General features: G+C 44.0%; 2 protein-coding genes across 4 annotated transcripts in view; one reads left to right on the top strand and one right to left on the bottom strand.

Annotated features, from left to right (window-relative positions):
• FLVCR1 (FLVCR heme transporter 1) overlaps window positions 1–5600 on the bottom strand; it is a 36995-nt gene extending 31395 nt beyond the window's left edge. Inside the window, exon 1 of the mRNA XM_045452490.1 lies at window positions 4639–5600. Within this exon, the coding sequence (XP_045308446.1) occupies window positions 4639–5376 (738 nt within the window). The 5' untranslated portion in view covers window positions 5377–5600. The remainder of the gene's footprint in view (window positions 1–4638) is intronic.
• A 65-nt stretch (window positions 5601–5665) lies between these two features.
• Window positions 5666–12537, top strand: part of SPATA45 (spermatogenesis associated 45) — a 31049-nt gene continuing 24177 nt past the window's right edge. The window contains exons 1-2 of one of the 3 annotated variants that reach the window (XM_045452493.1): window positions 5666–5773; window positions 10117–10282. The gene's annotated coding sequence lies outside the window, so the exon portion shown is untranslated. Of the gene's footprint in view, window positions 5774–5928; window positions 6131–9842; window positions 9971–10116; window positions 10283–12537 lie in introns of those variants that run through there. The other 2 variants (XM_045452495.1, XM_045452491.1) reach the window with 2 other exon arrangements.

The following is a 12537-nucleotide window of genomic DNA, read 5'->3' as shown; positions in this document are numbered from 1 at the left end:
CAAACACGTGAAGAAAAATGTTCAACATAAGTTAATTAGTAGGGAAATGCAAATCAACACCATAACGAGATACCCTTTCTTACCCACAAGGATGGCAGTAATAAACAAACAAACAAAAAATTGGAAAATAACAAACATTGGCAAGACGTGGAAAAATTACAACCCTTGTACACTGTTAGTAGGATTGTAAAATAGTGCCGCCAGTGTGGAAAAAACTGAAAACAGGTATTCAAACAAATATCAAATATTATACATGAATACTCATAGCACCCTACTGCAATAGTCAGAAGGTGGAAACAACCCATATGTCTATCAGCAGATGAATGGATAAACAAAATGTGGTATGTCCATACAATTAAAGATTATTTGGCCATAAAAAGAATGAAGTACTAATATATGCTACAACATGGATGAACTTTGAAAACATCCTAAGTGAAAGAAGCGAGAAATAAAAGGTCACATATTGTATGATTCCATTTACATGCTATGTCTAGGACAGGTGAATCTATAGAGAGAAAAAGCAAATTAGTGGTTACCAGGGGAAAGAAGCAGCAGGGAGGGAGGAGTGACTGCTAAGTGGGTATTGGGTCTTCTTTGAGGGGAGATAAAAATGTTTTGGAACTAGAGGGAGGTGATGGTTGTACAACACTGGGAATGTACTAAATACCATTGAGCTATAATTTAAGATGGTTAATTTTATGTAATGTGAATTTCACTTCAGTAAGAAAAACGTAAGGTTGAATATGATAATCACAATGAACCAAATAAAATCAAAGTATTAAGGGAGCTCAATAGAGAAAGATAGATTCTTTCAGGGATGAAGGTGAGGAGGAAGGGCCCAAGACAGGTTTCCAAAAGGCACCTGAGGCAGACACTAATAGTCACCAAATACTTCATTTGCTCCCTTACAAAAAGCTCGATAGAGACATTAAACAAGTAATTACAATAGAGTGTGGTAAGTACAGTGATGGAGAGGTAGAGGGTGCTAAACCTGGATGATCATGTGATCTATCATCTGAACAAGGAGACTATTCAGAGTGAAAGGGACTACATGAGTAATTAGCCTAATGAACAACTATATACCTGGACCATCCCAGGCAAACTGGGGTATACACCCTAGCTAAGACACTACTTTGAAGGAGCACCTTGTATATACTTGGGGTTCAGGAAAGATTTCTGCAGGAGCTAAGATCTGAAGAAGAAATTGGAATTAGCCAAGTGAAACCGGAGTGTTCCCAATCAAGGGGCCATCATGTACAGAGGAAGGAAAAGACCATGACCTTGTGAGAGGCTGCAAGTTGTGGACAATTCCCCTCAGAGCAGGGACGGAATGTGGATGTGAAGAATGGTGGGTGTGCAGAGGCGAAGCAGAGGAGCTGGCAGGAAGCAGATCCGGAGGGTCTCACATTGTCACATTACAGAGCTTGAATTTTATCCTAAAGGCAAAGGAAGCCACTGCAGAGGGCAAGGGAGTACCCTGAACAGATGTGCATGTTATGAAGACCACAGGGGATAAATGTGCAGAGTAGCAGGAAAAGAGCAAGGGTTGCAGATAGGAAAATCAGTCAGCAAGCTCTAGGTAAGGGCTGCAGGTGGCCAAAGCTAAGACAGTAGCAGTAGAAGGGAAGAGAAATGAACTAAAAGACAAGGTAAATTTTGATGGGTGGAATCATATGGAAATATTCAGCCCCACAGTATCTATATGAGTCTGAAGCTCATTCATTTATTCAACAAAATTTTATAGAAAATCGACAATGTGCCAGGAACTGCATTAAAGGCTGGAGATGCAACTATATACGTTCAGACCACACGCCTATTTTCATGACACTTAGAATCTAATGGCGGGTTTGGGAAATGAATAATAACAATGAATACATAAACATATAAATATATCAGATGTGATAGGTGCTATATGGAGATAGTATAATGATGTAATGAGTGACTGGGCAACTCTAAAGGGGATCTTCAAGAAACACCACTAAATGATATTTAAAATGAATTTAAACTGAAAGTTAAGTGAGAGTAAGGATGTAATAATGTGACCCTAAGAGGAAGAACATTCCAGGCAGAGAGAATGTTTCTGCAAAGGCCCTTACACAAAATCCAAAATTAGTGTTGTTTAAGGAACAGAAGAAGACATTTTCGAGTAGAGTTTAGATTTTAGGTATTATGGGAAATCACTGGCAAGTTCAAAGCAGAGCAATGACAGGATCTGATCTATGTTCTTTTTTAAAAATTTTTTTTTTTTAACATTTATTCATCTTTGAGAGACAGAGACAGACAGAGCACGAGAGGGGTTGGAGCACAGAGAGAGGGAGACACAGAATCCAAAGCAGGCTCCAGGCTCTGAGGTATCAGCACAGAGCCAGGTGTGGGGCTTGAACCTACAAAGCGCAAGATCATGACCTGAGCCAAAGTCAGATGCCCAACCGACTGAGCCGCCCAGGCACCCGTGATCTATGTTTTAAAAAGGGTCTCTTGGGGTGCCTGGGGAGCTTGGTTGGTTAAGTGTCCGACTCCTGTTTTTGGCTCAGGTCATGATCTCCCAGTTTGTGAGTTCGAGCCCCACATCGGGCTCTGTGCTGACAGTGCGGAGCCTGCTTGGGATTCTTGCTCTCTCCCTCTCTCTCTGCCCCCACTCTCAAAAATAAATAAATAAACTTAATTTTTTTTTTAATAAAAATACAAAATAAAAAGAGTCTCTCAAGGGGCACCTTGGACTAGTTTAAGCATCCGATTTTGGCTCAGGTCATAATCTCACAGCTCATGAGTTCAAGCCCTGCATCGGGCTTTGTGCCGACAGCTCAGAGCCTGGAGCATGCTTAGGATTCTGTGTGTGTCTCTCTCTCTCCGCCCCTCCCCTACTTGTGCTCTCTCTCTCTCAAAAATAAATAAATAAGCATTTTTTTTTTTTTTGAAGGGTCTCTCAGGTTACAGACCTGGCAGTAGAGATGGAGAATGAAAAGTTAGGATGCTGGAATCAGATGGACTTAGGTATAAATGCTGCCACCAATTAGCTGTGTGACTTTTGGAAAATAATTTTACCCCTTCAAGTCTCAGTTTCTTTATCTATAAAATGGTGAGACTAATGGTTCCTACCTTAACATTATTAAATTCAAGGACACAACGCATGTAAAATACTTAGCATAGTGCCAGGTTCTTATTCAATAATGCTGAATATTATTATGAATGATCACTCCACAATTTAGGCTGAAGATGGGGGCCATGAGCAAGTTCACAGCTACTAGAGCCACAGGAGGGACGAGAACACCTTCCTCATAGGAAGAAGGCAGAGGTGTGCTAAATGTTAGAGGGAAAATCTGCCTATGGGAAAACATTTCCATTTATTGTTCATAAACAGATAATCCATAGATATGGAGTTAATATTTCTGTCATGCTCAATGAAGTATTAATATTGAATATAATTTTGTAAATGAAAAATACTTTAAGAAAACAGTTCCTATCTAAACACATGAAAGCAATCAACTAAAATATCAGTTATATAAATTATTTTGAATACACAACAACTACAGTTCAAGCTACCCTTTCTTCTGTACTTTTAGACAAAGAAAATAAAGAAAAAGTAGGAAGCATGTAGAGCTAGTCTTTTTATAGATTTTTAGCTAAATCTTATTGCGTGAAGTTCTTGGTTTACAGACTTTTAACTACGTTCTACTCAAGCTGAATGAACACTCAATACAATGTACAGAAAGTATCACAGAACTCCACTTGCAAAATGTATTAACAATAAAAGAATCAGTCTTCAACTACAACACACACACACACACACACACACACACACACCATTCTACTTAGGAATGCTACTGGAATGCTGCTGAATTTGAACCTATTGTGTCAGAAGGACTATGAAGCACTTTAAGGAACAATTGACAAAATAAGCCACCCTTTTACAACGGGTTCCGTGATCTGTGATCTGTCTTGCATTTTCTTACTGTTAACAATCGCTAAGTGGATTCAGGAATGTTGTGAGGTCTTTACCACCAGAACATTTACTTAGCTGTCATTTATACGTGTCATGTGCCAGGCACTCTGCTGACTGCTAATATATAAAATTAAACAGGAGGGGCGCCTGGCTGGCTTTGTGGGAAGAGCATGCAACTCTTGATCTCGGGAGTCATGAGTTCCAGCCCCCGTTGGGTGTAGAGATTACTAAAAAAGATAAATAAAAATTTTAAAATGAATGAATGAATGAAAATAAAACAGGAGCTGCTCACTCAAAATGAGAACAAACTTCCCAGAATCCAACACCTTCCTTTTACAAAGAAAACACTGGGGGTGACCCTAATACCTGCCTAAGTCTCATTCCTTACTATGCTGACAAGTTTTCTATGATGTTAGGGTTATATGGGCCAGTTCAGTTCATTATTTTATAGGTTATTCTCAAAGCAAGATGATAAGTCAGTCACTTTAAACCGCTTTTCAAAGTTCTGTCCTTACAAATAAATCGAACGTCCTCTTTAACCCAAGACTGCCTCCTATCTTATGACTACACATCTCCTTTCCTTCATTTATACACAACTGCCTCCTGAGGGTCCATCCATATGCTCAGCTCATACAGCCTAGTACTTTATGTGGTTCTTTAAGGATCCGATTTTCATCTCTCACCCTAGTCCTTACCTGATTGCCTAGCACGGCGGTGGCACAAGCCGTGGATACTTCCTTGGGCCCAAACCACACTGAGGCGATGCGGGAGGGCAAGCCGAGAATGAACACCTGGGCCACGGAGCAGAGGCACTGGCCCAGCATGGTGACCCAGAAGAGATGCTGCTGCACGCTGGCGCACTTGACCCAGGCGCCCAGGCAGTTGAGGCCTGAGCCCAGCAAGGCGGTGAGCCGTAGGCCTCTGGTGTCCAGCAGCCACGTGGCCGGGAAGATGAGGGGCACGTAGGCCAGCATGTACACCATGGACAGCCAGTCAATGTGCAGGGAGGAGACGCCGTAGAAGCCCTCGAAGACGTTGCTGATGACACTGTACTGGATCCACTGAAAGGCGTTCACCAGCGAGTACAGGCTGAAGATCAGGAGCACCACAAAGCGCCGCGCAGACAGCGCGGTCTGGGGCGCCGGGGAGCCCTCGGTCCCCGGGGTCTCTTCCCCGGGGCCCGTGGGCAGCAGCCGAGTCTGGGTCTCCTCCTCTGGAGCCAACGGAGTCTGCGGCCTGCATAGGGCTTCCGCCGCGGCAGCGAGGCTGTCCCGAGACACTCCATTCAGGGGCAGGCAGCCGGCTTTGGGCCCGTTCTGCAGCTCGGCGCTCACCTTTCCGGGGGGCTCGCCTCCCGGCACCAGAAGGTATCCATTCGTGGGCTGGTGCCCGGGTGCCATCGCTGCCCCCTCCTCATCGTTCAGCTTCACCATGTCCCTGGGGTCCCCCGCGCCGCCTCGAGCCCCGGCCCTCCTCCCCCCCTCCGCACCCCGGGCCCAGGACCCGAGGCCCTCCCTGCACCCCAACCCCAACCCCTTGGCCCACCGCTCATGCGACCCTTTCCCCGGCAGAGTGAGCCCGAGTGTGAGCCGCGAACCTCAGCCCGAGCAGTCGGAGTCCGCAGGCGAAGCAGATGTACTCGAGCGCCTCCAGGCCCGCGGTCACCCTGCGCCAGGCCCCGCCCCAACAACGTCATGTCACCGCGGGTGACGGCCCACTGACCAATCAGTGGGAGTCTCCTCCCGGCGCGTAAGCCAATCGGGGAGCTTCTGTGAGGGAGGAGGCGGGAGCAAATTTGCCGGGAGGAAAGCCGGAAGGCGGGGCTGGAAGGTAAGGCTGGGCGTCCTCCTCCCCGGAAGGATGCTGTAGCCCCGAGTAACAGACGTGGGGAGAGGGAGGAAGGAGGTGGGGAGGAGGTGCAAAGCGTGCGCGGGAGGGTGAGAGGCGGCCTGGGCAACTCGGCCACTCGGGACTGGGAGCAAGGGGTAGGCAGAAACGCCGGAGACAAAGAGGCAGACGAAGAGGGGCTCCCCTACGGCCAGGTCCACAGTCAGAGGACGAATTTGGCCTCGCCCCAGCACAGCTGTCTGTCAAGATCGGACCCTTCCTTTAGAGCAGACAGGACCACGTTTCAGATGTTCGTGCCACCTCGGCAGAGGGAAAACACCAGAAAGGGTTTCAATCCAAGTAAGAGATTTCGTCAGAAATCTGCCCTTGTGAAGTTGGAACGCTCCCCCCCCCACCCCAAACCACCACACACACACACACACACACACACACACACACAGCCTGCTGATGACTGAGGCTAGTGACGGGTGCTGTGCCTGAGCAGACCTCGTGACTCAACATTCTCCCTTGGACCACCTCCTGTAGTTAGCACTTACTGGACATGCACATTCAGTGGGTTCAGTGGGTTCCAGGTACCGAACTTGTTTTGAACGGTATGTTCCAGACACTGTGGTGCCCCGGGGAATTAAAAACAAAAAAGAAACATAGTTCCTGCTCTCAAGAGCACGCGTTCGTAGCCTTGAGAGTCTTCCAGAGAAAATGTTAGCCCTGCTGCTAGTTTAGGAAACTAATTTTGCAACAAAACAAATAGAAAGACTCCAAATATTCATTATTAAAGTGAAATTGAAATCCGAGGTGTCTCACTATGGGTTTAATCTTGAAAAGTGCTGCTTATCTAGAAGCCTAAAACCCTGTACATCTTCTCTTGCCTCTTAACGTTATTTTGGTGGTGTATATCAGATCTATGCCTCAGATATACATCAGATACCTCTCAGTACAGGTGAAATACTATGTAATCCTAAACTTTAAGGAATACTGTGTGCATTTTAATACCGTTTTTGGCCATGCTATATAAATTGCCACATGTCACCACCCTCCTCCTCCTTTTCCTCCTCCCCCTCATCCTCCTCTATCCCCTTCCCTACTTAATTTTTCTTCTTAGAGCTTACCACTGTCTAAAATGTCCTATATTTTACTTTTTTTTTTCTGGTTATTTTCTCCCTCCCCACTAGAAGGTAAGCTCCATGAGGGCAAGTCTGAAAATGTATTGCTATTTCCTGAATGAGTGCAGCTAACAAGCATCGAATTACTATTTAGTATTTTAAATAATTACTTGCTTTGTAAATGAATCTGTTTTTTCGACTTGCAAATTTCCCTGCAAATATGATTTTCTAAACATTGATTTAGATAATATTTCAAATTATAGAGCTGTGTTCTCTGAATGAACAAACAAATAACCAAATGTGGAATCCAAAGGACTTCAGTCTTAATTAAGAAGTTTATTTTATGGATTTCTGGAAAAAACAAAAAACAAATTTCACTGCTTAACATTCTGCATGACTTATTATCCAATACTCAGAGGCATTTTTTAAATACCTTCATGTACCATGAAAGTTTCTACATAGCTCATGGCAAAGCTGTTTAGAAAGGGAATCCAACGGGTAGAATTTTAAATTTTTTTTTTCAACGTTTATTTATTTTTGGGACAGAGAGAGACAGAGCATGAACGGGGGAGGGGCAGAGAGAGGGAGACACAGAATCGGAAACAGGCTCCAGGCTCTGAGCCATCAGCCCAGAGCCCGACGCGGGGCTCGAACTCACGGACCGCGAGATCGTGACCTGGCTGAAGTCGGACGCTTAACCGACTGCGCCACCCAGGCGCCCCCAACGGGTAGAATTTTAAATGGACCTTTCTTTACTTGTCCCAGTCATACCTTCATTCCAGATGTTCACAGTAAACATTCAGATATCTGCAAATGTCCCACCCCCTTCCTGAAACCAGAAAATGGCAGATTATATTAGGCCTCATTTCCCCATTATCCAGTGTGTGTTGGAGCTTGTCTTCTGCCAGATCGGAACAGTAACTTCCTTCTCTGCACGGCGGCAGCTTCCTGAATGTACTTCTGTAAGGGGGCATTCTTTCTGATTGTATATAGGCGTTTTCTATTTAGAGATGATTTGGCTTCTCTATGTCCTTAGCAAGAAGGACTGTGTTGAGAGTCCTCTGGGCATCCTGGATCACAGTCAGTATCTAATTTCCCTCCACATTTGTTACCATCTGGCACCTATTCTACTCTTGCCCACTTTGTCATTTGCCTTCCCTGCCCATGGCAAAGCTCTGTATCTGACCCTGTCACCATCTACATGGAGCATCGCATCAAGAGGGTTTAGAGGAGTGGAGAAAAGCAGATCTAGAGCCAGGCTACCTGGATGTGAATCCCAACTTCAGTACTCACTAACTGCACACCCTTGGGCAAGTTACTTAGCTGTTTTATGATAGTATATACTTCATAGGATTGTTATTATGAGGAATAAATGAGTGGATGATGGCTGGCACATGGTTTAGGCATTCTTAATTACAGTTATTAAGGTAGTTTATATAGTGGTTAGGGTCCAGGCTCCTGATCCAATTGGCCTGGATTCAAATTCTAGCTCTTTCAGCTGCATGACTTTGGACTAGTTACAGTGTACCTCAGTTTCTGCAACTGGAATATGAAGACAATACTCATGAAATTGTTGTGAGAAATAAATGGCTGATAAATATAAAGTGCTTAAATAGTGCCTGACCTCTGATCTATAGTAATCAGTACTATACCCAGGAAATGTTACCCAAAGCCATTATTATCAACTCATGTCTTTCCTCAGAGTTATATCTTGTTCTCATGTTATCTTAGATTTGATCCCATCTTGCCTATTGAAGCCTGCTTGGATTGCCCTGGAGTTACTCCAACCTCTCTCAGACTGAATTCCTAATTGTAGAGCTCCTCCCCAGAGGGTGCTCTGAGAATGCCCTGAAAGGGCAGCACACAATGGAGTATACCAACTACTCTTGGCCTAACAAGTGGTAGATTTCTTATAAGAGGTGGTCAACAGTTGAATGGGCCACTATGCGACATATCTAGACAACAGATGGTACTTGTTTTGGACGAGGTGTGCTGTGGATAGGATTACTGAATTCCATAGAAAATTGAACTATATGAGATCTAAGATTTCTTCTGACTCTTGGTTTCTATGACTTATGAAAAGTAAAATACTTCCAAAGAACGGATTAGACAAAATTCATATGCTTAGTTCAACAAAGTTCCCTAAGTAAAGAATGGACTACAGAAAAGGGAAAACTCAGCAGTATCTCTTTGTAGTATCATCCCAGACTCTTAACCTTGCCTCCTCTCTCTGAATACTTATTAACCAGCTAGGCATGAATCATACTTTATATCATAAATTTGGATGAATAACAGCATAAACCTTACTCTCTGCCAGAGAGGACAGTATTGGGAGCATCACTTGGCTGGGAGTCAAGAGGAGATTGAGCTACATTATGGGTGTGGAATGCCAAGTCTGAGAGAGATTTGAATAAGTAGCAGTTGAGCAATCTGAGATGTGAATGGCATCCAGGAACCAAGGTCCAAGATGCTATCAAGAGTGATGTGGCTGTTCCTGAGCAAAGGTCTCCTGCGGTCTAAGAGGCTAAGATGCAAACCAGAACAAGGCTATTAGATGTAAAATCCACCATGTTTCATGAGGAAGCGGGTAGATTTCAGCAGCCTTACCTTCAGTTTATACCACCATTACCGTGCTCTATCCACCCGAGTGGCTGAATTTATGCTATTGTAGTCTGTGGAAAGATTAAGTTGGGAAAGGAGGGGTGGAAGAGGCTGGAAACCTGAATCCTCCTATTATGTACCCTTTTTTTCCCCTTAAGGCATTGTGTGTGTGTGTGTGTGTGTGTGTGTGTGTGTGTGTGTGTAAAACATTCATAGAAAAGAATCCCAGGATTTTCCCTTCTGTGTATTTTTGTCTTGGTTCCTTTTGGCCCATGATGCCAGTTGGGTTCTTACACAGAAACCAAATGGAAGGGGGAGGGGACTGAAAGTTCCAACCCTTTAGTCACTAGGTTGGTTCCCTTGGCAACCAGGCCCCATCCCTAGGTTCTTTCCAAAAGTCACTTCCTTAACATGACAAAGAAATCAGCACAGGAAAGTCCCAAGATTTGAGAAGTTCTGTGCCAGACACTTTGGGGTGAAGACCAAATATATTGTTCTTATTATAAATCACTAAAACATATTAGCATGGTAGTAGGTATATATTAGCAAGACTAATTCCTGATCTCCAGGCTTGGGAGGTTGCTAATATCCATCCCGCCCTCCCTGCCACCTCTGCCTTAGGTCTGGATCACAGAAGGAGCTGGATGTGGCTGAGTATGCAGATTGGAGACAAAACCAACAGCAGAGAAGGATTGGCACAGCAGAGAAGAAATCACACCGTATCGGTCCACTCAGTGACTCTAGTATGCCATGTTTGTGTTTATCTTGCAGTCTGCCTCATGGTCTGGTAAGAAATGCTCTCCATCTTCCCTTAACTTAGCCAAATCCTACCCACCCTTTATGGTCCAGGTCAGTTCCATTCCTACCTCCTTTGTTAGTCTGTCTCCATGATTGGAGCCCCTAGAGATGTCATCCTCTTCTGACTAGTAACACCTTTGGAGCTACTCACTGAACATTTCCCGGTGGTTACTTAGCTTTTCCTTTGCATATTTTATCCCTTATCTAGATTTGAGCATCTTGAAACTGGGGACTGGATTTTATATCTTATTATAACACCCTCAGTACCTAAACAATTTCTTTAGTTGGCAATGTAGGGGCCCAGGGCAGGTCACCCCAAAAGGTGCCACAATGGCTTCCTGATGACTTTGCATTAAAGCTGCTGAAGAAACAGCCAGTGCAAGGACACTCTGACCTAACTCTGTCTTGCAAAAAGGGGAAATAAATCTCCCATGTGGAAGGCACCTTCCCTGTGCCAGGAGGTAGAGAGATAGGGAATCCTTATCAGCAGAAACAGGGAATTTAAAGCCAAGAAGGCCATATAAACAAACTCTGTTACTTTTGACTAATTTACTACCTCAGCCCACATGCTGTTTAGAGTTTCTTACTAATTGAAGCTCCTGAACATGTTTTCTTTTTCCTGTCTACTCCTCACAAGTTTATTGTCTCTTTGATGAAAAAGTTTAAAAACTGCCTGCCTTGTCATTGCCTTAGGTCTCAATTTCATTATTGGGCCTGTGTGTGCACATAATTAAATTTTTGGGTTTTTGGGTTTTTTTTTTTTCCTCTTCTGTTAATCTGCCTCATGTTAACTTAATCCTTAGACCAGATAAAAGAAGCTTGAAGGGTACAGGAAATTTTTTACTCCCGGAGAGCAGTTCATTTCATACAGAGTCACTGGCATCTAACTCAACAAATGTTTTTAGGTGGCAGTGACTAGTATTAGGAAAATGGCCAGCCCCATTATTGCAAAATTTTAAAAATGAAATTATATCAGAGGTTAAACCAGGCCTGTCTCCCTCTGAAACGTAACTAAACACACTTTAAATTCAATTTTACATATTTGGCCATGACTGTGCATGCCTGGTGTTGTATCCTACAACCTTAGAGTAGGAACGAAATGAGACCTTGGTAATGTCTGAAGTGAGTAGCTGTCAGGAAGGGGGAAATTTCCCCCCTCACCCTCTTAGCTATTTTGGCTGGTCCAATAATTAAAACAATGTAAGACAGATTAATAGGAGAAAGCAAGTTTAATTACATACGCACAGGGAATCCAAAACATAAGAGATTCCAAAGACAGGCAAAATGAGGTATATATGTCATCCTGAACTAAGGAGAAAGGAGTAAGGGTCTGGTACTTCAAAAGAAAAGAAGCGATTCAGAGGGAGGTGAAACCGGGTGCACGTCTGGTGAACAGATGTTTTCTGGGCCTTACAGAAACAATGAGACCCAAAGAGGAATTTTAGCAAACTGACTTGGCTAGCTTCCCCCCCACCCCCCACCCCCGCCTACCACACCTAGTTCATATTATAATGTAGTTAGTTGTCTGTGGTGATAGCTCCCTTCCTGGAGCAGATCCCCTATCTAAATTATTCTAGGAAGTTTGAGGTGTAAGAATGAGTAAAGGAAACCTCATTTCAAATGGAGTCTCAAAGCCCTGACAGGGGAGCTCTCGCACCTGTATCCCTCCTTGCAGCAGGGAGAAGGAAGATAAGAATTCTCTTGACAAGGGAGGGCATTTTTCACAGAGGTATTTATCTCTTGCTTTTAAGAAAAAGAAGGAATTTCCCTCCCAGCCCCAGCAACAAAGCACTAATCACTGCTTACAGCTGGTGAGAAATTTCCACACCCCCAAACTCTTGTTCTTCTCCAATGAACTCTTTTTTTGTTGTTTATTTATTTTGAGAGACAGAAAAAATGCAAGTGGGGGAGGGGCAGAGAAGGAGAGAGAGAGAGAATCCCAAGCAGGCTCCAAGCTGTCAGCACAGAACCCTATGTGGGGCTTGAACCCACGAACCAAGAGATCATGACCTAAGCTGAAGTCAGACGCTTAAGCAACTGACCCATCCAGGCGCTCCTCCAACGAACTTTTGTTCAAAACAACCCTCTGCCATTTTCTTCTAAAACCTACTAAAAGCTGACCTTCCCTTTGTCTCTTTGGACTCGCCTATGTTCACCATAGTTTGCCTGTCCTGAATTGCAATTCCTCTGCTATTCCCAAATAAAGTAACTGGCAATTTTATTTGTAAGATTGACAGGGGAAAA

Source organism: Leopardus geoffroyi, chromosome C3 (genome assembly GCF_018350155.1).
Source record: "Leopardus geoffroyi isolate Oge1 chromosome C3, O.geoffroyi_Oge1_pat1.0, whole genome shotgun sequence".
Classification (NCBI taxonomy): Eukaryota; Metazoa; Chordata; class Mammalia; order Carnivora; family Felidae; genus Leopardus; species Leopardus geoffroyi.
The sequence above is the reverse complement of the archived record's forward strand: the minus strand, read 5'-3'. Positions and strand labels throughout refer to the sequence as shown.